This window comes from Vicugna pacos, chromosome 11 (genome assembly GCF_048564905.1).
Source record: "Vicugna pacos chromosome 11, VicPac4, whole genome shotgun sequence".
Classification (NCBI taxonomy): domain Eukaryota; kingdom Metazoa; phylum Chordata; class Mammalia; order Artiodactyla; family Camelidae; genus Vicugna; species Vicugna pacos.
Genome location: NC_132997.1, coordinates 26519067 through 26543693, shown reverse-complemented (window position 1 = coordinate 26543693; position 24627 = coordinate 26519067). Strand labels below are relative to the sequence as shown.

General features: G+C 42.3%; 1 protein-coding gene across 2 annotated transcripts in view; it reads right to left on the bottom strand.

The window, feature by feature from the left end:
- Positions 1 to 18969, bottom strand: part of EGLN1 (egl-9 family hypoxia inducible factor 1) — a 53120-nt gene extending 34151 nt beyond the window's left edge. The window contains exon 1 of one of the 2 annotated variants that reach the window (XM_072970959.1): positions 17161 to 18969. In XM_072970959.1, coding sequence (XP_072827060.1) covers positions 17161 to 18069 — 909 coding nt within the window. In that variant the 5' untranslated portion in view covers positions 18070 to 18969. The remainder of the gene's footprint in view (positions 1 to 17160) is intronic. The other variant, XM_015246203.3, reaches the window with a different exon arrangement.
- Between the last annotated feature and the right edge of the window lie 5658 nt (positions 18970 to 24627).

Below are 24627 nucleotides of genomic sequence, written 5' to 3'. Positions count from 1 at the left end.
AGGGCTACAGGGTGGCTAAGGAGAAAAAAGGCAGGAGAGAGAAAGGAACAGGTCATCTTTACAACAGGGCCATAGTAACTTTCAAAAGGTTAGTTTCAGAACAGCGCTTGGAAGCACATGTCAGGTTGCTACTCCTTAAGTAGGTTAAGGAGTAAGTAAGTGATGATGAAGTGAAGGCAGACGGTATCACCTACCTGTAGAAGCCCTGGGAAGAAAGATGAGACTATTAACTTACGGGATTGATACAATCAAGAAAACGCTAATCAGCTGCTTTAGTTAATAAACGATCTTCTTTGCCAACTTACTGGTTGTTAAGAGGAATGTAGAATAGCTAATAAATGTTCTTTGGGTACCTGAGATATCAGATGTCACATTTTTTATATCTCTTATCAATTAAGAATACGCCCTGCACCAGCTTTCATTCAGACCCCAATATGAAAATCTCTATGAAGTTTTAAGAAGCTGTCTGGCTTTCACCATGGATTTGAAATCACTGATTCAGAAGACCTATAGTGAGCCCCTGACATTAACGTGATTCTGATGCAAAACTTATACACTTAAAGGAACCATAATGCCCTCTGTATATATTTGAAAATGGTATCTTAGTGTTTAAAGATTAATATGAACTTTACTACTTGACCAGTATCTTTTATGATAGATTTACATGACAAAAAAACTAACATGCTCAAAGAATTGCATACAGTATTTGTATACTATCAAAAGAATGTTCCTTTAAGTGAGCAGTTGGTATCTTTCTTGTGTATGAGTTTGTCTATGCTGAAATTAAACAACATTCCACTAGTGCATTTCTGAAATTATTTCAGTAAGGAGAGAGAAAGACTCGTTTGGTAAATATTTGGCTTATCCCCAATGTTATAAAATTAAGAAATTTCTGTATTATGCATAGAGCAGGATCAAGTAGGAGACCTGAAAATAAATGCAACACCCCACAGAACATGCATAATAGAAACATACTTCACGTGTCTTACTCAGCAGGCCAAGCTGTTTTCAAATAAGTTTTATTTTCCTTGTAAATGACTAAAATAATTTTATGCAGGGTCAACATAAAAAGTCACTTCCTATAACATGTAAGTAGAGTCGTTCACATCTTAATGGTTTCATGTTTCAGCTGTTAAAAACGATTAGTTTTAGGGGAGAAGTGTGGCACCTACAAGCAATTTCTTAAACCAAGGACAACATGAGCTTCTCAAAGTGCATTTTCCACTATGAACATGATTATTATTATTATGAGTCAAGTTCAACAGTGCAGACACCAAAGTAATTCTGCAAAATAATATCCACAAGATATTAAGAGTGAAAAAGACATACAGCATGACTGAAAAACAGCCAGCCCCCAGATGCCCCCCATTATTTTACAGAAGGGAGAATTAATTCCTCAGATTTTGCTGTAAAACCTATTAACTTACAGACTACCTGGCAAATAAAAGAAATACTAAGTAATACCAACAAGTTACAAAACAGTCTAATCTATGTTTATGCCAATAAAAGCTATAAAATAAGTATAAACTCATTTGTGTGAGATTCGATCCAACAGCTTTTAGGTACTAGAGCACCTGTGGGCAGGGCTAGCTCTTAAGATTAATTAACATCCAAGGGTTTCATTTTTTCAAATGCACCTCGAGTAATTAAATTAATGATTAATAAAATATTTATTGCCATTTGGCTTCATTCTGCTAAGGGTGAGGGCACGGGGAGGGAGAGATCCTTTGACGGAGGTGTCCCTCAGACTGAGCTATTTCATTAGCCGCGATGTAACACAACTTCTGAAATTCAGCTCAAGGTGCCCTTATGAACTGACCCGCTTCCTTTTTCACATTGCCAAGGCTATATGCCAGCTGCTTAACCAAAAGTAGATTCATTTTAATTAAAAAGAAGGTTCTGGTAGCCCGCTGAAACCAAGAATTCTGAATCTAAAGCTGAACTTTGCACAGGGACCTGTACGCAATATCCTGATATCATCTTTAATGAAAAAAGAATATGAAAATGAATATATGTATGTATATGCATGACTGGGACACTGTGTTGCACACCAGAAACTGACACATTGTAACTGATTGTACTTCAATAAAAACAAAGAAAAAAACTCAGTGAAAAAACTCCAATAAAAATTTAGAAAATTATGACTAAAAAAATTAAAAAATAAAGCTCAACTTTAACAAGTGATGTCAATGTTAACCAACACAACCGACAGGGCAAAGATTGAGAGTTGAGGCCTAATAATTCAAAAAGGCATCGCTGAGAGCTAAGAACAGGACCGCCTTTTTAAAAGCTTCTTACAGTAATCACTCACTCAACATTTCTTCTGCTAATCAGGTCAACATTATGCCCACTGTAGAGATGAAGGGACCAGAGAGGTGACCTGCTCGGAGCTAAGGCAGCCGGACGACCAGAATCCGGAGCAGCGCTAGCAGGTCCTAGTCCTGCTCCTGGCTTCCGTCCACAGTCCCCCTCTTCCCCTGTGGTTGTCCTTCCCTAGACAACTCTAAGGTAAAGATGCACCTGCAAAAATCTTGAAGTATACATTAGAGGAAAACCTCCCAGTCATCAGGGAACACCAGAGCAGAGCTCCAGAAAACTAGCAATATGAACAAACTGTTCTTACGTATTTTAAAGACACTTCCTACCAAAACCGAAAAGGATCTCTATCAAGAGATCCTTCGAGTCTAACAAGAATAGGAACTATTTTTAATATAAACAACATCAACCAGTATGAATTCTAGTTTCATTCTGGTGAGTGAGGGAACTCCCCCCGCATCCCCAACCTACCCCAGGTGCTCTATTACTAAGGTTTTTATATTTTCTTTTTAATTCAGATTCATCTTACAGAAACGCCAGTTACAAATAAGAAAAGAAAAAAAATTTTTTTAAAGCGAAACACACATGAACAGATGCAGTGGGAGCAGGAAACAAGGCAGTGCTGGGAGAGAGGGAGAAGAGAAAGAATCACTAATCTGATAGTCATAAAGGCTCTCGGTCTCCTATGGCAAAGCTGCACATCCAGAATTCTCTAGCAAGGACTAAGCTAGCAGACGGCCTTGGAGAGGCATGTCCTCTGGGAAGACGGTCTCATTAAGGCCAGGGTTTCCATCCTGGCACCTACCAGTTAATTTTGTTTTGTTTGACAGCCATATTGTACAAGGCAAACATCTCTAAGAAGTCTGTACCTACAAGACACTAGCTTTAAGTTATAATGTATATCCTTTACCTGCGTCTCCATGACTGAAACTGACTGTTATCAAGGCGGGAAACTCAAAGCACAGTTCCTTGGACACGGGGCAAAAGTAGCTACTGAATAAACACAGAAATCTCACTCCACCATAATCGGACATGAAATGCTTAAAAATGCTTCTTGTCTTGTCTTGTTCTTTAGAACTCTTCTTGTAACAGGGATTTATACTGCAGGGTCTATGGTAGGCTTTAGCACAAACAAAACTTTGCATGTGTGTTCATTTTTAGAGCGAGAAAGTCCTTTGGCTTCCATAAGATTCCTAAAGGGGCCCAGACACAAAGCAAAGTCATGAACCACTAACTTGTATCATTACTTTGAAAATAAACTTGTAAGCTATCGTTTAATGTAGTAAATATTAAATCTCAGGGTACTTTCTTTCAACTAAAAAACTACTCAGAGAATGAAAACACATTTTAAATACCAAAATTAAGCAGTTGGGGGAGGGTATAGTGGTAGCATGTGCTTGGCATGCACGAGGTCCTGGGTTCAATCCTCAGTACCTCCATTAAATAAATAAATAAAAACCTAATTACCCCCCCAAAATAAACAAAAAAATTTTTTAATACAATAAAAATTTTTTTTTAATTAAACAAAATTGGGAAGTTCTTTCTAAGCATAAAAATGTTTGAATGCATTTCAGGACCAAATTCAAATAACCTTTATGCCGTCCAATTTCTGTCATTTACAGAACCAGTGCCCTATTTAGACACAATTAAATCAACAGTCTTCCCAAAGTTGATGAAATAGTTGAATGTCGTTAAAGCCAAAGGTTTTCTGGTCATAAAAAAAAATTTCTCATGCCAGCTTTGCTGAACGTAACTCTCTTAAACCTCCTTTAAGAGTTATTTGAAATTCTGAATAACTTACCAGATATTAAAACCAAATCAAAAATATGATCATAATAGAAATTTAAAATCTTGCTCTTGAAAATTTTTACTTTGCACATGCATCACATGGTATCAACGTTGAGCACCATGCCAGCTTGTTAGCCACAAGCTTGTCTCTTCTAGGTCACGGAGAAAAGTCTGTAAGAGGTCACTTTCAACATCATGTCTGTTCTGTAGCTTTGTTTTGAAGTGACACATGCTCCCTGGGGATTCTCACTGGTGGGGGTGAGGGAGGTTAAGATACCCGGGCCCTCTTCCCTTGGGATTCACGGATGTGCCGGGTTTCCACCACAATCTATTCCCTATCAACCGACTCTGGGACGAGGCAACTGCTAAAATGTCATTTCACTTTCAGGCCTTTCTCCCAGTTTTAAGTTGGAGTTAAAAATAGTTTACGCCAGTTAGCCTGGGTTATTTTTAGCTGGAAAATAGGGACCTGAAATAGCAGAGTAAGCACTGGAGACAGAGCTGACCACAGTGGGATGAAAACCCTCAGAGACCTTCAGAAAGTCTTACTGTAGTTTCAGAAAATGGATGGAAAGAGGGAAGCAGAGGTGAGGTCCTGGGCAGGCTGGCTGAGGCAACTCAGGGTTAACACAAGAGTAATATGTAACAGAGAGGACAACGGACCGCGCTCTGTCTCAGACAGAACTGTATAAAGCAGCTCCCCCGCCCTTTAACCTGCTGGAGAAGACACTTCAGAAATAAAAGATATATGAAGTTTTTGAGAAAAGCGAGGTCAACAGAGCTTCTGAGTTCAGGGAGATACTGGGAAATGGGACTTAAGCTAGATCCTAAGGGACGTGTGAGATTTGAACTGTGGGAGTCATAAACCAGTCAAAGAATTCAGTCATGTGGGGAGGAGTGGGAAGGGGGGCAGCAAGGAAGAGAACAGCCTGGCTGTGTTTCAAAGAGGAGTAGGAAGACGGTGTGGGCCTAAGCAGCTGGCCAGCATTAACTGCTTAACAATCGACCTGTATCCATCCCCCTTTTTTAAGTACAGTCAATTATAATGTGTCAATTTCCACTGTACAGCACAATGTCCTAGTCATGCATATACATACATATATTCATTTTCATATTTTTTCATTAAAGGTTATTACAAGATATTGAACATTGGTCCCTGCACTATACAGAAGAAACTTTTTAAAAAAAATGTATTTTTATATATAGTGGCTAACATTTGTAAATTTCAAACTCCCAAATTTATCTCTTCCCACCCGCTTTCTCCAGTAACCATAAGATTGTTTACTAAGTCTGCAAGTCTGTTTCTGTTTTGTATATGAGTTCCTAGTGTCCTTTATTTTTTTTCAGATTCCACATAGGAGTGTATGAGTGATATCATATGGTATTTTTCTTTCTCTTTCTGGCTTTCACTTAGAATGATGATCTCTAGGTCCATCCATGTTGCTGCAAATGGCATTATTCAAACTGATCCTTTAAATAAATCTCAGGAAAAAAATTTTAACTGAAACAGAGTTGATTTACAATATTATATTAGTTTCAGGTGTACAGCATAGTCCTGGTAAATTTATATAAGATGGATAAAGGCGGTACATAAAGAGTGAGTTAAGGACAATACTACTACTTTGTGACACTCCCCATATAAAGTGACTCAAATCTCCATGAGGGCGATGCAGTGGAAATTCAATTGTAACACCGAGTGCCCGAGGCAAGAAGCCGAGTACACCAGCATGAATAAGACAGGGGCTCTAACCTCAAGTGGTTCGCGGCCAGCAGAGGAAACCCACCACTGCAGAAAGTGTTCAGTCGGCAGTTAGAAAGAGCCACAGCAACACAGGATGGGGTGTAATCCTTCTTGGAAGGACCGGGGGGGAAGGAGTTAGAGAAAGAGCCAGGGAAATGCATGGAGGTTAAAAAAAAAAACAAAAAAACAAACAAACAAAAAACAAATACAGGTAAAAGGAACCTGCAAGCGGGCTCCGGTGGCTGGAGCAGAAAGTACACGATGGAAACGAAATCGTCTTTGAAAAAAGTTTACGGGGCGCACCAAGAACTGAGGCGGGGAGGTGAGAGTGAGGGGGACAAATCTTTTCAAGCAGCAGAATAACAGGATCTGTGTTTTAGAAAGGTAACATGAGAGGCAATGGATAGAATGGGCTGGAAAGATACAAAAAGGAAAAAATCAGCTTTTCTAATCATCCAGGACAGAGATGAAAGATGAGCTTCAACAGTGAAGTATAAACGGGAATGAGGAACAAACACAGGAAGTAATTTTTTAGTGTGTGAAATTTACATACTGATAAAGGAAAGACTGTTCCTCTAAAAACATCACGCTCTTTTCCGACATGGAGACTTTCAACGGGCTTTACTGAAACGCACTCACCCGTCAGAGGTCTCAGTCTAAGCAAGTGCTTAGTCAAGGGAACACTTTCTGGCTTGCAGACCAGGTGAGGGCTCCTCCCACTGCTGCCTGTACTTCTCACAGATACCCATCACGCACAGAAGTGAGGTTCAATGCTGTCTCCCCTCAGACAAGAAAACGCAGAAGGGCAGAGAGCATTACCCTGACTCGGGCACTGCGGGACTCGTGGTGCCCAGCACGGATCCTGGCGGGTACTGGCACTCTGCAAACAGCTATTGAAAAAATACGTGGGTTTCACAGATGGGTTCAATTTTAAACCTGTTCCCTTCAGTCTTAATCACGCTGAGTTTGCTGTACCTGTAGGACAGTGGGGTGGAGGTGTCCATTCGTCCTCTACAGATGCCAGGGTCAGAGACAGACCACGAGTCTTTAACAAATCCTCACAGCTGAAGTCGTGGTTGCTCCTCTCCGCTGTTAGCGCAGTTACAGCTACTATTAAATGGACAATGTTTATCTGCTGAGCATTTCCCATGTATCACCTCAACCATCTCCGAACAAAACTCACTGAATTACGTACCAGTATTAACTCCTGTTACACTGATGAGAAAGCTGATGCTAAAATTGTTAGAAAACTTACCTAAAATCAGACGGTAATTAAGTAGCAAAACAAGGGTCTGAGCACCCTTGCAAACTACCTTAATTAAGAACCTGTGTTTCCTTCTACATAAGATCACCCAGGGAGAAAAAGGTATAGACTAGAGCAAAACCACGGACCACGAAGAACAGTGGCACCCGAGGGGCAGGCACTGTAAAGGAAGAAGCAGTTCAAGAAACGGGATTCACGCCCTTGTGTAATCCCTTTCCCCTGAGTGTGAAATGAGCCTAGTGACTTGCTCCTAACCAAAGGAAAACAGTACAGGTGATGGGTGTCACCTCTGTGGTTAGGTTACAAAAGCAGGGAGGCGGGTACAGCTCAGTGGCAGAGCGCGTGCCTAGCATGCACGAGGTCCTGGGTTCAATCCCCAGTACCCCGTTAAAAATAAACAAACAAACCTAATTACCTCCCCTCTGGGACTCCGGTCTTGCGAGCAGATTCTTTGCTGCCTTCTTGGCTTGCAAACTCTGATGAACCAAGCTGCGGTGCTGGAGAGGCCCTCGTGACAAGGAACTGAGGTCCTCAGTTCAACAACCGATGAGAAACTGAATGCTGCCAACAGCCACTGAGAGACCTGGAAGCAGATCCCTCCCCGGTGAGCCTCCAGAGGACACCACTGACCCTGCCTGCAGTCCCGTGACGGACAGTGACGCAGATGGTGCAGCCAGGCTGTGCCCAGACTCCTGATGGACAGACGCTGTGAAAGGCTACGCGTGTGCTGCTTTAAGTCACTATGTTCTGTGGTGGTTTGTTACCAGCAACAGATAACTAATATAAGTGACAAGAAAAAGCCTCTGGATTTACAGATGTTTCAGACCACACATCAGATGTCATGGATGTTTCAGGTTCTCCCCGCATGTGTCTGCTGACAGGACTGAGCAGAAAGCCAAGGACTGAGCTTCAAGAAAAAACTAGTAAAGTCAAGAAAAGGAAAACTCTGAAAAATATAATGAGAAAAAAATTACTGGAAGGCTCATATCCAGGCCAGAAAGTGATTAAAGATTAAGAGGTGGGGTGTTAACAGTGCCAGTGAAGCCGCACGGAGACCTGGTCTAAGAGGGAAAATAATCACTACATTTTCTCATTAAAAAGTAATTTTCAGGGCATGTATCCCAGAGGAGTAGTGCTAATAGAAGTCAGCGGAAGATATAACAAAGTAAAAAATGCCTAGAAATGGAATAGAGGATAATTACTGACAAAACCATAGACTCAGATGTACACCAGAATCTAATTCAATGCTATAAATCAACTATACTTCAATAAAAATAAAATTATAGACTCAGAATTTCTAGCTGCCATTTACAGATGGCAGTTGAGGACCAATATTAACGAGAGAAAAATCAGAGGCATAGCCAGTCTTTTAATACTCCAACCTTCTGATCCCACCTTTTCAACCACCTCGCCAGACCTGACATTTCAAATGTTGGTTTTATTACACAAAAAAATCAGCCTTAAATTGAAGTTGTTGAATGAAGTTAAGATTATAAGGTTCCTCAGTTCCGTAGCTCATATCTGACTTTTCAGGTCTTAATTTTTAAAAACGATTTCATACACGATATTCTAATGCTAACCCATACTTTTGTGACCCTCCATTACCCTGGAGTTAAAAGTAAGGCTTTCTATGTTTAAAAGCCCTGGACTCTATACTCTGATTATAACACCATCAGTTCCCATTTGTAGGTGGTACCGTCACTTCGAACTCCAGTGGCAGGTTCCACATCAAGGGGATGAGGGCTGTATTTGCCTGATAGCTTTTCAGCCCATCAGATGCAGTCCCTAAGCTGTCATCAACCTTCCCCTTCTTTACTACTTTCGGAAGCTGCCGCAACAGTTGTTTGCATCGCTGTGTCAGTGGAATGATTTTGGCTGTTATGGTCATTCTACCTCTTCTCAGTTTTTGACAGTTTTAGTTTCAGCAGCAAGTTTAAATGAAGATGTTCTACTTCTGACTTTATTTCGACATTTAATCTAAATTTCATGTGCTTGTCTCTCATGTTGAACCACTTTATTTTTCTCCAGTGTTTTCCTAATTTCAGAATCCGTGTACTGCTTTTCACATGGATTTGTATCTGCAAGACATCTTAAGTGGGCAGCTCACGTAAGAAAGCACAGATGTACTTGCTGACAGCACCCAAAGTGCTGCAGGACTCCCGCGGGCAGCCCCGGAGAGGGAGCTGGTGACAGCAGACCCTGCATCGGGGCGAAAAGAGCCTTTGGGGAAGAAAGGAGGGGCAATGAGGTCCACAGCAGCAGCAACCAGCATCGCCAGCTGGAAGGAATGTGGAAAAACAGAGCACAGAACTTTTCTCTTCTGGCTCTGGCGGTGAAGTGTCAACAACCTACTATAAATGGACACGGAAAACGTGGGGCAAGAGAAGAAAAGCAGGAGAGTTGAGGCAAGATAAAACAATGATTTCCTTCCCAGTTGCTCAAGCCAAAAACCAGGGGTTATCCTTGATGCCTTTCTTCCCTGCACACCTCGCCTCTAATCCATCAATCTCACTACCTCACTTTCAAAACAGCTCCAGAATCCAACTCCTTCCCACCACATCTGCAGCTGCTGCTGAACGTAAACCACCGCTGCCCAGAGCCCAGGCGGCTGTGAGAATATCCCATCCAGTACTCCGGCCTCGTCCTCGCCCCTCCCGCCTCCGTCCACACCGCAGCCAGAGACCTTGTAGGACACACTCCCCAGGGCCTCCTGTATCACCTCGGATGGGACCCAGGGCTCCTGCCACGGCTAACGGGCAAAATCCCACGTGAACTGACTTCATTTCCTACCCCACGTCTTCACTGATGGGCATCTCCTGGCACGACCCCTCCCTCACTCTGCTAAGACCACGGGGACCTTCTCCTGGCTGTTTTCAGAACGCACCCAGCATGCTCCACGACAGGGCCGTTCTATTTGCTGTTTAATACCTTTACGTGGAATGTTCTTCTTCCACATGGCCATGTAACCCAAGCCCTCACTTCATTCAAGTCTCTATGTAAATACCCCATTTATTTTATCAACCGTATCTAAAAGGTGACCCCCTGGTCACACTGTCCTTACCGTATTTACTGTCTTAATATTTATGTCAAGCCTTACTTATACACTTGTTTATGCATTTCACGTATCATGCACTTACGTATAGATTTGTTTACTGTCTCTCCCCAGCCCTCACCTACCTCAAGTGGAATTTAAGCTCCATGCGCAATGAGGGCTTTTCTCATTTCTGTTGTGCAGGTACTCCTAGCTAGCACGGTGCCTGTGTATGGAAAGCACTCACTTCGTATTCGCCAAATGCACGAATGAATGAAAAGATGATCAAGACAGGACTCAGCAAATATAAGGCAGAACCAAGAATACACGTATTTTGCTTCGGTAAAGACATGGGATTCGGTAACTTAGGGTGAAAAAGAATATGAAAACGAATGTACGTATGTTCCCATATGACTGAACTATTGTGCTGTATGCCAGAAACTGACATAACATTATAAATTGACTACACTTCAATAAAAATACATATGTTTTTAAAAAGAAAAGAAATGGGAGTTGGGACACTGATTAAGGAAAATGAGAATTCCAAATTCAGGAAGATTTTACAGTGATTTCAATGAGCAAACAGACAGAAGCTACAGATAATATCCAAGCTCTTCAAAAATAAAACAGTGACTCATTTCTGAAAAAATGTGATAACAAAGTACAAAACATTCCAATAAAGGTGGCAGAACAGTTCATGTTTTGGACTAAGAAATACAGGTGGGAAATAAGCTATGGTAAGGGAAGACTTTCGTTAACCTATCAGGTTTTTAATTTGCTTCCCTGTTTCGTTTTGTTGTTGTTTTTTAAGAGCAAAACAGTTTTAGCTAGAACAGAAAGAGTCAAAGACAAGCTGCAAATACAGCTCAATAAAGGATCTGGATGCCATCCTGCAGTCACAAACAACATTTCAGGTGCATAGCAGAAAACGGGGCAGCTTTTGAAGCAGTACTAAAATGCATCTATGAACTCTGGCCAAGAAAGGGACAAATGAAAGGGAGACTGAAACATTTGGTGTTGCTTTAAAGGCCTGAAGCGAAAACTTAAATAAAAACAACTAAGCTGATAACATCAATCCAGAGGCATGCCAGAAAGGCACAGTCTTCAGAAAACACGCTAGAAGGTGAACAGAGACAAATTTCATGCCTGAGAGGGAAAAAAAAGGGAAAGGGAAACGGAGAATGAACTTGTACATCAGAACCACAGAGCAGAAAGACAGTTCCAACTAAGGAAACAAGAGAGCGCCGGCCTGCTTCAGGGAAAACAGCTCTAATGGCAGAGGAGGAAAAAAAAAAAAAGGACGTGAATAAAGAACATCTAAGGAAATTAGGGAGGAACCCGCTACAGGAGGAAAAGAACTGGAATGTCAGATAAGCCACACTGCAGGATGACAGGAGGAAAAGGGAGAAGGAAAGAAAGTCGTAAGTGTTCAAACATATTCTCAAAAATGGCACAAAATATACCAAAATTAGTTAAGTAGGAACATGTAATTTTTATAGGAGGTGCAGCATCAAGCTGTAGGTAATCAAATGTCAGTCAGTTCTGTCACTAACCAGCTCTACAGCTGTGAACAAGTGACTGAAGCTCCCTGGAACTTACTTCCTGTTTCAAAAAAGTGTGTCTGTGTGTATGTCTGTGTACGTGCGTGCGTGCATGTACGTACATTCGTGTGTACATATGTGTGTACAGGGGTGAAGTGGTTAGGTCAAAAACAGGTGACTGTTCTAAGACTTTTCCCCTCCAGCTTATTAGATTTCCCCTCTAATAAGAAAAAAAGAAAGAAAAAGGAAAAAAAAAAAGTCCAGAACTCTTAAAGAATCAGAAAAATAAAAAAAAATTTTAAATAAGAAGACACAGTTAATGATAGTTTTGCAAGGCGCTTTACAATTTAAAAAGTGCTTTTAAATGAAGGATTTTATGTACTCCTCACAGGCAGAAAAGGCAGATATCCCTTAACACCATTCCCCAAGTGGAGTAACTCAGAAAGATTAAGTAACTGGCACAAGGATACAAAGCAGCAGATCCAGCTCCAACTCAGATGTCACTATAGCGCCAAATCCACTATCCCATGTTCAGATGCTGTGACTCCTGTGTGACTAAGGTTTTGCAAGATATTTTTGCAGCTTATTTAGATAGCAGGTAAGGGAAGCACTATAAACATTAAAAACAAACAAACCTTTGACTTTAAAATAGAATTCCTTTAAAATTAAGGGCGTTACCCAATAGGTAACCTACATGTAAGTTAATTCACTATACAAAACGTTTTCCTACAAAGTTGAACTTAGTTCAGTCCCAACCTATTAAAACGACTCTTTCAGTCCTTATGCATCTCTTCCAAAGTAGCAAAGTGCTATGCAAAAATGTTATTACTGCAGCTGTAGTATTTTCAGCTTTTCTGAATACAGAATAACTGACTTTGACCTTGAACTGATACAACTATTAAAACATTAAATAAACTGCTTGAATGAGTATATCCTGGGTGACAAGAGTTTAGAGAAAGCAGCAGAAGTGCATAGAGAAGGAAGTTTTGTTTGTTTTTCTTAAAGTTTTTTTTTGGGGGGGTTAGATTTACTTATTTTGTAATGGAGGTACTGGGGATTGAACCCAGGAGCTCACGCATGCTAAGCACGTGCTCTACCACTGAGCTATAGCCTCCCCGCCTTGTTTGGTTTTGTTTGTAATGTCTAAGAGGACTGTCACCACTTTCTGTGGTTGTGATAATAAAACAACAGGTTTTTCCTCATCCTATTCTTTGCTCTAAAAGCCATAATCAGCCAGAGTTGCCCAATTAACTACAGGATCGGTAAAAAAAATCTCAGGAATATAATCTGCTGCTTATAGTCTTATCACTCCTTTTCTTTCCTTTTGTTTTTTTTTTTTGTTTTGTTTTTAATGGAGGTACTGGGGATTGAACTCAGGACCTCATGCATGCTAAGCACGCGTTCTACCACTGCGCTATTTCCCTCCCCCTTCACTTTTCTTTATGTACGTTTTAACTGAACAGAATAAGTTTTGGATAGAATTCCAAAACTACATATATGATTCTAGTATTTTTATGTTTACAGGCAAATGTGTTGCTTCAGAGTAGTTAAGAGATTCCAACTGGGGGGAGGGTATAGCTCAATTGGTAGAGCGCATGCTTAGCACGCACAAGATCCTGGGTTCAGTCCCCAGTACCTCCATCAAGTAAATAAATAAACCTAATTACCACCTGCCTCAAAAAAAAAAAAAAAAGAAATTCCAACTGAATAGTTTCACATCTTCGCATGATCTGTACTCCTCTGCACTCCTCTGCCTCTTCTCCCAAGTAAAGGCACCTGCGATTCCTTACAGTCCACACAAGGTTACTCTTCACACATCAGCACAACACGATTCCTTCCCTCAGGACATCACTACAAGTCTTCTCGATGGAAAAAAGGGTGTGAGAAAGGATAAAGGATGGAACCATAGTTTAAGAACAACAAAAAAAAAGGGAAAGTCCCACAAAAGGACCAGAGAAAGTGGAAACAGGAGCTCAGTTACATCAGTGGCCATAACCATGTTCCTGTTTTCCTCCTGCATTTCTTCATCCTTTCCCTGTGGTTCCTCTTTTCAGGCAGATGGACAGTGGCCAGCTCTGCATGCCGGAAGCAGAAACTCAAAAATCTCAGCATACCCTGAATGAGCCACAGCCAGTTACACATCATCTGATTATCAGGCCCCAATATACACAAAGACCAGACAGAACAGAGACTGCAAATGAAAAAGAACACGAGAATGTCAGTCAGAAAACCTGAATTTAAATCCCCGTATGCTGCATGATTTCCAACAAGCGAACTTTCCTGAGGTTCACTTTTATGATCTACAAACAGGGACTACATACCAACAATCTAAGTATTTCACCACATCGCTGTGAAAATCTAAGTGAGAAAAATATTACACACCTGAGGCAAGTCACTTTTAAAATCACTCTAATGTTGTAAAGGGTAATAAGATTCTTAACTGAAGACCCTCTCTGCAGTCACATACAGTACCCATATTCTGCTTCTGCCTCTCTTAGGAGTTACAATGAAATAAGCATGATCCAGGCAAATTTAAGTGGTTTTTCAGTCACTGAATGTGTTTATCTGAAATAAACACTGTATTATCACCTAACAAAAAAATTTTAGCTTAAGCATAAAGCATATTTATTCACATACAAGGCTCTCACCACCAACAAAATACGTCTATCAAATTTTAGTTCCAATGGTGTTCTAAGTAACCTACATCTTCTCATTTAACATCTTACCTATACCCAATCCAGCTCAGTACAAAAAGCAAGGGGCCTGAAGTCTGAATGACTCAAGTTTGAATCCCAGCTAGGTTATCCTAAGTGGTCAGTAGGCCTTGGCCAAGTCAGAGCTGAAATACCCTCAAATGAAAAACAGGAATAATACTACCCACTTCACAGGATTAAAATTATTGTGCTCATGTCTGTATTGAGCCTAATCTGATGCTGAGCACAACGCAGTTGCTCAATGTATGGTGGCTGGTAATTTGACTGCCTTCCCCCAAAGTGAGGATCTTTGATTTTTTAAAAGAATGCTTAAATTACACGGTCACACAAGATTACTCACACCTCAGCCAAGCCAAGAAGCACAAAGAAAGGGATTCCCTAAGATCATTCACACATACTGAAACTGTGCCCTAAAATTAATGCGAGCATAAGATCCAACATAAAGAGCTTAAAATCCATCCTTCCTTCTCCTGGCCCCTTATCACATGATATGAAGAGTCAGGTGATTTAAAACATGAACCACTATTCCCTTAAGCCACTGGACTCTTGAGGAAGGAGGTGGCTGTTTTCTAACGGCCTCCCCATTAGAAGCCACTGTTTTAAGACCTGGGCTGACTGTCGTCCCTTCCTTGAGAAGGGTGGTTAAAAACAGGAAGACAGGAGAGAAGAGGATTTAGCTTAACTTGGAAAGCTAAATTCACTAAGGAAAGCGGATCAAGGACAACTGAGGACTTTATCTTCTTCATGACTTCACCTTAAGCTTACACCCCACCTATATACATACTTTGGTCAGTTTTTGTACAGCTTCATTAATGTTCCCTCAAGCTAGTGCTTTTGCTGCTCTAGAGTTCATGACTATATTCAAAGTTTATCCATGATGAAGTTTTAACATACACATACACATTTATACAATGGAATACTACTCAGCCATAAAAAATAATAAAATAATGACATTTGCAGCAACATGGATGGGCCTGGAGATGATCATACTAAGCGAAGTAAGCCAGAAAGAGAAAGAAAAATACCATATGATATCACTTATATGTGGAATCTTAAAAAAAAAAAAGACAAATGAACTTATTTATAAAACAGAAACAGACTCACAAATATAGAAAACAAACATGGTCACAGGGGGAGAGAAAGGGGTGGGAAGGGATAAACTAGGAGCTCGAGATTTGCAGATACTAACTACTATCTACAAAACAGATAAACAACAAGTTTCTACAGTACAGCACAGGGAACGATATTCAGTATCTTGTAGTAACCTGTAATGAAAAAGAACATAAAAACGAATATATGTGTGTATATGTAAACTGAACTATTATGCTGTACGCCAGAAACTGACACATTGTAAACTGACCATACTTCAACAAAAAAGAAGTAAAATAAAATACATACACATATGAGTGTATGTACGTAGACTATATATAAGTGAAAATCTCGTTAAAGACTGAGGCTGAGGTTTAATCAGGCCTTTTTTATCTTCCAGCAATGTTAAGCAGTTGTCACCTTTTTTTCCTTCTGTGGCTATATGTTAAGACATGTGTCCTCATCCAACAAGGAGGCATCAATACGTAAAATAGGCTTCACATTATATTCTCCCCACAAACTGTTCACATTCAGATCTTTCCTCATTGCCTAGGCTCAGCCTTTTGGGGAGTCTGAGAGCCACTGATAACAGCTGTCAAAACAGACAGTCTGACACGCATAGAAGAACTATCGGGGAGAGTCAGAGAGAGAGTGAGTGAGCGTGTGTGTGTGTGTGTGTGTCCCCAAACTCACAAAATCAGACACTGATGGTGGACGAAGGTGGAGAAGGGTGGCCTGGAGTAGAGCTGGATACAAAGAAAAGAGAAAATGGAAAAGAACCCTAAGAGTAGGAAGAGTCTACCATTTACCACGCTGAGGAGGGGAAGAGGGACTGAAGAATCCATTGGGGTAAAACTACAACATTAAAGAGAAAACAAAGAGATTTCACCAAACTGAGGCGTTAGAGTCAACCCTCCCTCCTGCTCCAATTCCATGTTTTTTTGTTTTTTTCCAGGAAGTCACAAAATAATTCTTTTTCAACAGAGGGATAATATTAACAAAAGAAAATAAAGGAAACCTATGCTAAAAATGTAACCTACCTACACTGAAGAGTCTGAAAACGGAAATAGTTCTTATCCCTTTTTGTAATGGGTTTCAAAACAGGAGGCCCAGGGCGAGGGATCTGTGAAAGGGAGCGAAGCAGCCAAACTTTTTCGGAATATGGAGTCTTTTGACTACATTCTTGTTTTTAATTGACCTTTTCGTGGTCAGCTGGCAGATTCTTAGCTCAGTGCAGCATCTGACTGGGGAAGTCCGAATCTGATGAGTGGTCCATATGCCAGACAACTGAAAAGACGAAGCCAACGCAAGACTGATGCAGAACCAGCACTTGCTTTGGGGTCGCACTCTGATACCCCATGGAGCGGCTGAAACTCCAGCGAGGTTTTAATCCACTGAAAACAGTGCAACGGAAGAGAGAACACAGCACAGTTCAAGGGAGAGCCGAAGTTTAGCCAGACCAGGCAGCTCGCCAGAGAAGTGTGTAAGCAGGCTGGAGGTGGAAAACAGTGGACACAGAGAAAGGGGCTAACTCAGAAAACAACTATCTACAGAGGGTATGCTTTCCTCCTCGGGTGGCTGCACCAGGAGGAAATCCTTTTACACCCAGAAACGGCGCTCCTCGCCCACACGCCCCGCGCCGCCCACCCAGCGCCCGGCGTCCAGCGCACACTTACTTTCGTCCGGCCATTGATTTTGTAGTTGCCCAGCTTCCCGTTACAGTGGCGGATCAGGTCGTCCATGCTGCTCATGAGCAGCCCGATGGTTTCGCAGCCGGGCTCCTTGCCCTCGATCCAGGTGATCTTATCGCCTCGGATGTCCTTGGACGAGTCGCTCTTCTGGCTGACCAGCTGCCCGTCCGTGAACTTGCCCGTGTCGTGCAGGGCGCGCACCTCGTCGCCGATCTGCTGCCCGGTCTCCTTGCCCAAGAAGTCGTCCACCACGCAGATGCCGTGCTTGTTCATGCACGGCACGATGTACTCCAGCGCCAGCTTCAGCGCCGGCAGCGGCTTCGTCTGCCCGTTGGGCCGCAGGCCGCCGCCGGGGCTCAGCCCCTCGCCCGGCGCGTGGCTCGGCGGGTACAGGTTCGCCTTGTCCTGGTACAGCGGCGAGCGGGCCAGCGGCTCCTCCTTCACGGGCTCCGCCTCGGCCGCCGCCGGACCCTGGCCGCCGGGCGCCGCGCGAGGCGGGGACGCGGCCACCGCGGGCTTGGCCTTCGCCTTCGCCTTCGCCTTGGCCGCGTCTCCAGCGGCCCGCGGGCCCGCAGCCTCGGCGGCTCTATCCCGGCGCGGCGCTGCCTTCCTGGCCGCCCCGGCCCCGGAGGCCCTGGACGGCGGCGCGGCGGCCGGCGGCGCGGGGCCGGGGAGTTGGGGCTGGCCCGCGCCGTGGGCGGGGGTGCCCTCGCCGCCCTGGCACACGAGCTTGTGCTTCTTCCAGTCCTGGCGCTGGTGCTCCTTGCTGCAGTAGAAGGAGCTGCGGCAGCGGCTGCAGCGCAGCAGGTTCTCCATCTTCCCGCACAGCTCGCAGTACTGCCGGTCTCGCTCGCTCGGGCTCGGCCCGCCGGGCCCGCCGCTGTCATTGGCCATGGCGGCGGCGGCGGCGGCGGCGGCGGCGGCAGCGGAGGCCGAGAAGGAGGGGTGGCGGCCGGACGGCCTCGCCTGGGGCCGGGGAGCGGGCGGAGCGGCCGGGGCCGTCACTGCGCCATGCACCCGCCGCACCTCGTCTCAGGAGACCGGCGCCTCGCGCCCGCGGCCCGGCCGCTTCCTTGTCCTCCGGTCCGGCCGCGCAGCGCCGGCGGCCGCCTCAGCGCCTCATCGCCGCCGCGGGCTGAGAGAGCGCGGCCTGCGCGGCGGACGGCGACCTCCGCTCGGGCGCGCGGGCCCGGCGCGCGAGACCGGCCGCCTTGGCCGCCGCCGCCACCGCCTCAGCGTCCCAGGCGGCCGGGCCCGGCCTGAGGAGGAGCGCAGGGCGTGCGGGCGCCACTCGCTCTGCGCGCTCTGCACGTACACCACGGCCCCGCGGCGACCCGGGCGGGCGGCGCGCGGGGGCGGGGGCGGGGGCAGGGCCGAGGGGAGGGCCGAGGGGGTGGCCGCCGCGCGCTCGCGCTCGGGCACGGGCGGCGCCGGTGCTGCCCCCGCTTTCCGGCACTCGGCGGGCTGGGCCTCGGAGCCCGGGGCCGGCGCCCTCCCCGCCCCCTCGCCGACTCCGCCCGGGGCGGGCCGGGGACGCTGCCGCCGCCGCCCGGCGCGGCCTGCGCGCGGACGCCGAGGGGCAGGCCCTCGAGCGACGTTAGGGCGGGGACCCCGCCGCCGCCGCCGCCCCCCCTCCCCAGGCCTGCGACCCGGGCCGCTCCTACACCTGCCGGGGAGAGCGCGGTCGCGCGATCGTCGCGGTCTTAATATGGCTGCTGTTTGTTTGGACCCGACTGGGTGTGTTCCAGGCGCGCTCCAGACTCGGTTGCAAGGTGGTTCTTGCAGTCCCCTTTTGCATAGGAGGAAACGGAAATGCGGAGAAGTAGAGCAACTGGCCCAAGGTCACGCAGAGCTGGGACTGAATCCAGGAATCAGACTGTCAGATTCCAAGGCTGCTTTTTCCATCACACCAATACAGCCTCTAATTCAAGAAGGCCTGAAATGGTTAAAAACAAAAACAAGTATTGCTGCCGTGTGAATCCAAGCCCCAGTGCCCCGTTTGAGCCAAATTTAAAGGTACTGAAATTTGATGTATTTTTACCACTTTACAATCCTGTGAAAACTGGGTTTTAAACCTGTCGAGTTTAAAACCTCATGAAGAACTATTTGGCTAAGTTAAATAAGGCCATCAATGTGCATTTCTATATCCACATTGAGGCTCTTAAGTTCAGACTGATGGAACTGCTCCGAAGAAGTGGATTTGGGTGGTAAATAACCTTAACTACATTAACGACTTTTTAAATTTAAAAAAAAACCTTTTATTAGTAGAATTTGTGCTATGTTGATGAATACAGTTCTTTGTTTTATAGTACGTAAAAACCTTACCAGAAATAAGCCAAGGGTGTTTCTTTCCGCCTCCCATTTATTTTAAGACTAAAAAGGGCTATGGCAGATACTACCTACTATATATATAAAGAGATGAACAAGATCTTACTATATAGCACAGGGAACTGTATTCACTATCTCATAATAGCCTATAAGAAAAAAATATGAAAAAGAATATATGTATGTATTCATGTATAACTGAATCACTATGCTGTACACTAGAAATTAACACAACATTGTAAACTGACTATACTTCAGTTTTTTTAAGGGGCTGTGATTTAGATTTTCACAATCTTTATGGAACACCTGCTAATTTGGTAAATGTTGAACTAGGCTTGTGTATCATCTGAATAGACTGCAAGTAACTTCAGCAGTCCTTGAGATGATAGCCTTCCAGGTTAACAACACAAGAGCTGAAATGTGTAAGGTCAAAGGCAGGAGAATATAAGAAGTTATAAACCACTTTGTAGAATATTTGTAAAAAACTACTTGAGTCCGAAAACTCTTCGTCAACTCTACAGAACTTAAAACTGTCATTAAGTTCAGCTATATAAATGGACAGTATCTGAGGGATCCAACCTGGTGAAAGAGGACAGTAATTCCACTTAGCCTGGCCTTTGAAAGACTGAGATAAGTATTATATTCATGGCTTCAAATTCCAAACCAAACGAAAAATCTGACTTTCTGTAAAGAATCAAGATCTGGATCTATCTCAACTGTGTACCCAACTTTCCCAGAGCTTTACGAAATTCAGTAAAATATCATGGTTGCAGATATTACTAATTAGGCTGTTTAACAAATGTGTTAGGAGAACGCTACCTGCCAGACTGTCCGTGGCACGCAAATGAAATAGTTAACCTTCGTACACTTGGGAGGGGTATAGTCCACTGCAGGAGGCAGGCAGGTAAACAAATAATGAGTGCCAAGAGTTCAGAGTAAATGCCCTAAAAGAGGGGAGGATAGGATGTGACAGAAACAAAGGAAAAGGAACTGCCCTTTACATTAATCAAGATTCCAAGCAAATTAATTTAGAAATTCTAAAAAGTGCTTAGGATTCATGATTTGCAGATACTAAATACTATATATAAAATAGATAAACAGCAAGGTCCTACTGTAGAGCACAGCGAAATGTATTCAATACCTTGTAATAGCCTATAATGAAAAAGAATATGAAAAGGAATGTATGTATGTATAACTGAATCACTGTGCTGTACACCAGCAATTAACACATTGTAAACCGTAAATTGGAAGTACAGTATACTTCAAAAAAGATTGCTTAAGAAAATAAGCTATGAAAATGTTTTGATATACATAAATCATAAAAAGTAAAATATAATTTCAATACAAGTAAAATCAGATACTTCTTCAGCCTCCCTTTGCTGTAGTAATGATAAATGATTTTTAACTAATCCCAAGTTGACTAGGGAACACGCGTTCTAAAAAGTCTTGATTCTTCTCAATTTAGTTACTTGTAGGTCTTACAAGAAGTCTACCAGTATCTCAAAAATTACTGTCTGGGACTATGGCGTGCAAACAAGTCTATTTACATCTCGATATGCACTTTGCATATATTTTCATTGTTATCTACTTAATAACTGTCCATATCAAAACCTTTATTAGCTTTCATTTTGTTCCAATTAAGTATAGAAAATGAATAGCACGGGGAACCATGTTCAAAATCTTGTAATAACCTTCAATAAAAAATATGAAAACGAATATATGTATGTATATGCATGACTGGGACATTGTGCTGTACACCAGAAACTGACACATTGTAACTGACTATACTTCAGTTAAAAATAAAAATAAAAAAACACATGCAAAATGACAAAAAATATAGAAAATCACAAATTGAATATGTGTGACAATACTTAATCAAAGGTGACCCTCTCAAAGTTTTCATGAATAGAACAAATGTAAAATATTGTTTCATGATTAGAACAAATATAAAATATTGTTTCAAGTATTTCCAAAGATCCATGATTTCAGAATTTTCAATTATTCTGGTTTAATAACATGTCAACAAATTCCATGTTGGTGAGGTTTCCCCAAGCCATCTGCTAACCATGCTATAGTCAATGAATTACATGAGCTCCAAGGAGAGCCTGGAACTCTACCAGCATCGTAGCTGGGGTTACTTTTTCAAAAGTCAAAGAGAAGATGCACAGTGTGTTGCATGAATTTATCCTATAAACACTGATATGATACTCTTATGTGCCAATCTTATTAACTCATTTAATCCTCATAACACCATGAGATGGGTACTTTATTGTGCCCACTTACGGAAGATGAAATAAGAGGAAGGCTATGTGTGTCCTGCCCAATTTTTAAGATTATAAGATTAGTAGCACTAGGGGTGTTACCTAATACTCTGCGGAGAACAAAGGCTTGTGTCTCCAAAAGCCAGGAATTAGCGCAACTTTTTTCCTGCCCACAACCTAATCAAGAACTGAACTGAGGATGAATTAAAGTAAAAATGCTACCATCGCTGTATCACACCAACTTGGACCAAAGCTAACTGACCGCCTATTTGGCTTCCCTTACGTTTGGCAATGTTTACTGAAAATACAAAAAGCAGTAAGCGCTGGGACCTGACAAAAGATTTACAAAGAGAGGCAAAGCTGAGATTAAATGTAAAGGACAGAGTTAAATGAGGGAATGAATTTAGAAATGACTGTGTTGACTCTTGAGGAAAGACCAGTGAACAGGCTTTACCTTCAAGGGACCTAGCCCTCATTCTCCTTTAAAAATATGTTAAAAATGCACAAAAGAGTCTCTGCTCAGGAAGTCAAACATCTGATTGTTAACTAATGACCTCTTGTGGCCCCATCTGTGACAATCTTGTTTTAATACATTACAGAGAACAGAAAAAAAAATCACAAGTATAACATAGGCATCCCACCAAGATAAACAGGAAGGCGATCTTTGAGTTCTGGGAAAAGCAGCTAAAAATCTGAGGCATTTTCTAACTATAGTATCGGGACATGCACAAGGAGGTGTCTTTGGAAAACAGTACCTGCTCGTCTCTGTACTGGGGGTTCCCACATGAGCTGTGAGCTTCCCCACGGCTGTGGAACCAGCTTTACTGTCTCTCAGGTTGTTTCCTCGTGAAAATAAATGATTTAAATAGACTTTCTATATATTCAGGAAAATGTCTCTATCACCCAACTTCATCAGCTTATGATTTAAAACTTACCCACTATAACCCAGTTAAAAATCAATCATCTCATTTCAAGAAATACAAAACTTTACAACCATTTGTCATTATAGTGATTTTTTTGGATTACTCACAAGCATGGGTTACAATATACATTATGTGTTAATGTAATTACACTAAAAGCTGGGACTTTTTTCTTTGGTTGGTTTTTTTTGACAACAAACATAACCTTAACATTGAACCAACTTTTAATGTAGTCCCAATCAGTAACTTAATGCCAATCCAGACTGGACGCAGCTAAATTATTTCTGTAATTTTTGTGTGTGTGAAAAAATGTAAACATGCACAAAAATAGAGTTAACAGTATAATCAGCCTCAACCCTGATTAGTTCAATAATTAGCAACTTCAACAATTATCAACATTTTTATACCCTTGTCTCTCCCATTTTGCCTTTTTTAATCTACTTTTTATAGAGTTATAATTGACATATACCACTGTGTTAGTTTTAGGTGTACAACATAATGATTTGATATATATATTGTATAGTTTGTGAAATGATTATCACGGTTTCATCACTTCACGTAGTTAACAAATTTTTTTTCCTGTGATGAGAACTTTTAAGATCTACTCTCTTAGCAACTTTCAGATCTACAACACAGTATTGTTAACTACAGTCATCATTCTGCACATTAGAGCTCCAAGATTTATGTATAACTGAAAGTTGTACCTTTGGACCCCCTTCACCCATTTCCCTCACCCTCAACCCCCCGCCTCTGGCAACCACTAATTTATTCTTGGTCTCTATGAGTTCAGTTTTTTTTTATTTTTGTTTTTTTAGAAACCACACATACGTGAGATCATACGGTATTTGTCTTTCTCTGTCTGACTTATTTCACTCAGCACAGTGCCTTTGAGGTCCATCCACACTGTCACAAAAGAAAAGATAGCCTTTACTTTTATGGATGAATAACATTCATGTATAAATATATTCATAAATCATATATCTGATATGCTATATTTGCAAATCATGTCTGATATATTTGCAAATACATATATCTGATAGACTATAGTTCAGAACAATCAACCAAATTTTTGCAAATATTTTCTCTCCTGTAGAATGCCTTTTCATGTATAAATACATTTGGAAGTCATATATCTGATATATTTGCAAATCATATCTGATATACTATATTTGCAAATCATATATCTGATATACTATAGCTTATCAGCATAATCAACCAAATATTTGCAAATATTTTCTCATGCTGTAGAATGCCTATTCATGTATTACTATTCATGTATAAACATATTTGCAAATCATATATCTAATGTAAAACATATGCAAATCATATATCAGATATACGATTTGCAAATACTGTCTCTCATTCTGTAAAACACTTTTTCATTTTGCTGAAGGTTTCTTTTTGCTGTACAGAGCTTTTTGGTTTGATGTGGTCCCGCTTGTTATTTTGCTTTTGTTGCCTTTGCTTTTGCTGTCGCATCCAAAAAACCACTGCCAAGATACACGTCCGAGAGCTTTTCTCCTGTATCTTCTTTCAGGAGCTTTATGATTTCCGGTCTTTCATCCATTTGAGCTGATTTGGGGGCATGGTGTAGGATAGGAGTCCAGTTTCATTCCTTTGCATGTGACGGTCTAGTTTTCCCATATTCTTGGCTCCTTTGTCATAAATTAATTGACCATATATGTGTGGATTTATTTCTGGGCTGTCATTCTGTTCCCTTGATCTGTGTATCTGTTTCTATGCCAGTACTGTACTTTTGTGTGTTTTTTTCTTCATCTTTTATATACATTTTCCCTGGTCTCATCTCTCTGTCAGGAGACATTCTTATTTAAATGTTCAACCCACATCAAATGGGAAGGCCAATTCCTTCTCCAAGGATCTGCAAATCTTCGGTTTTGCATTCTTAGTTTTCATTCTCGTGACCACCCCTGACTCTGAATTTCTGC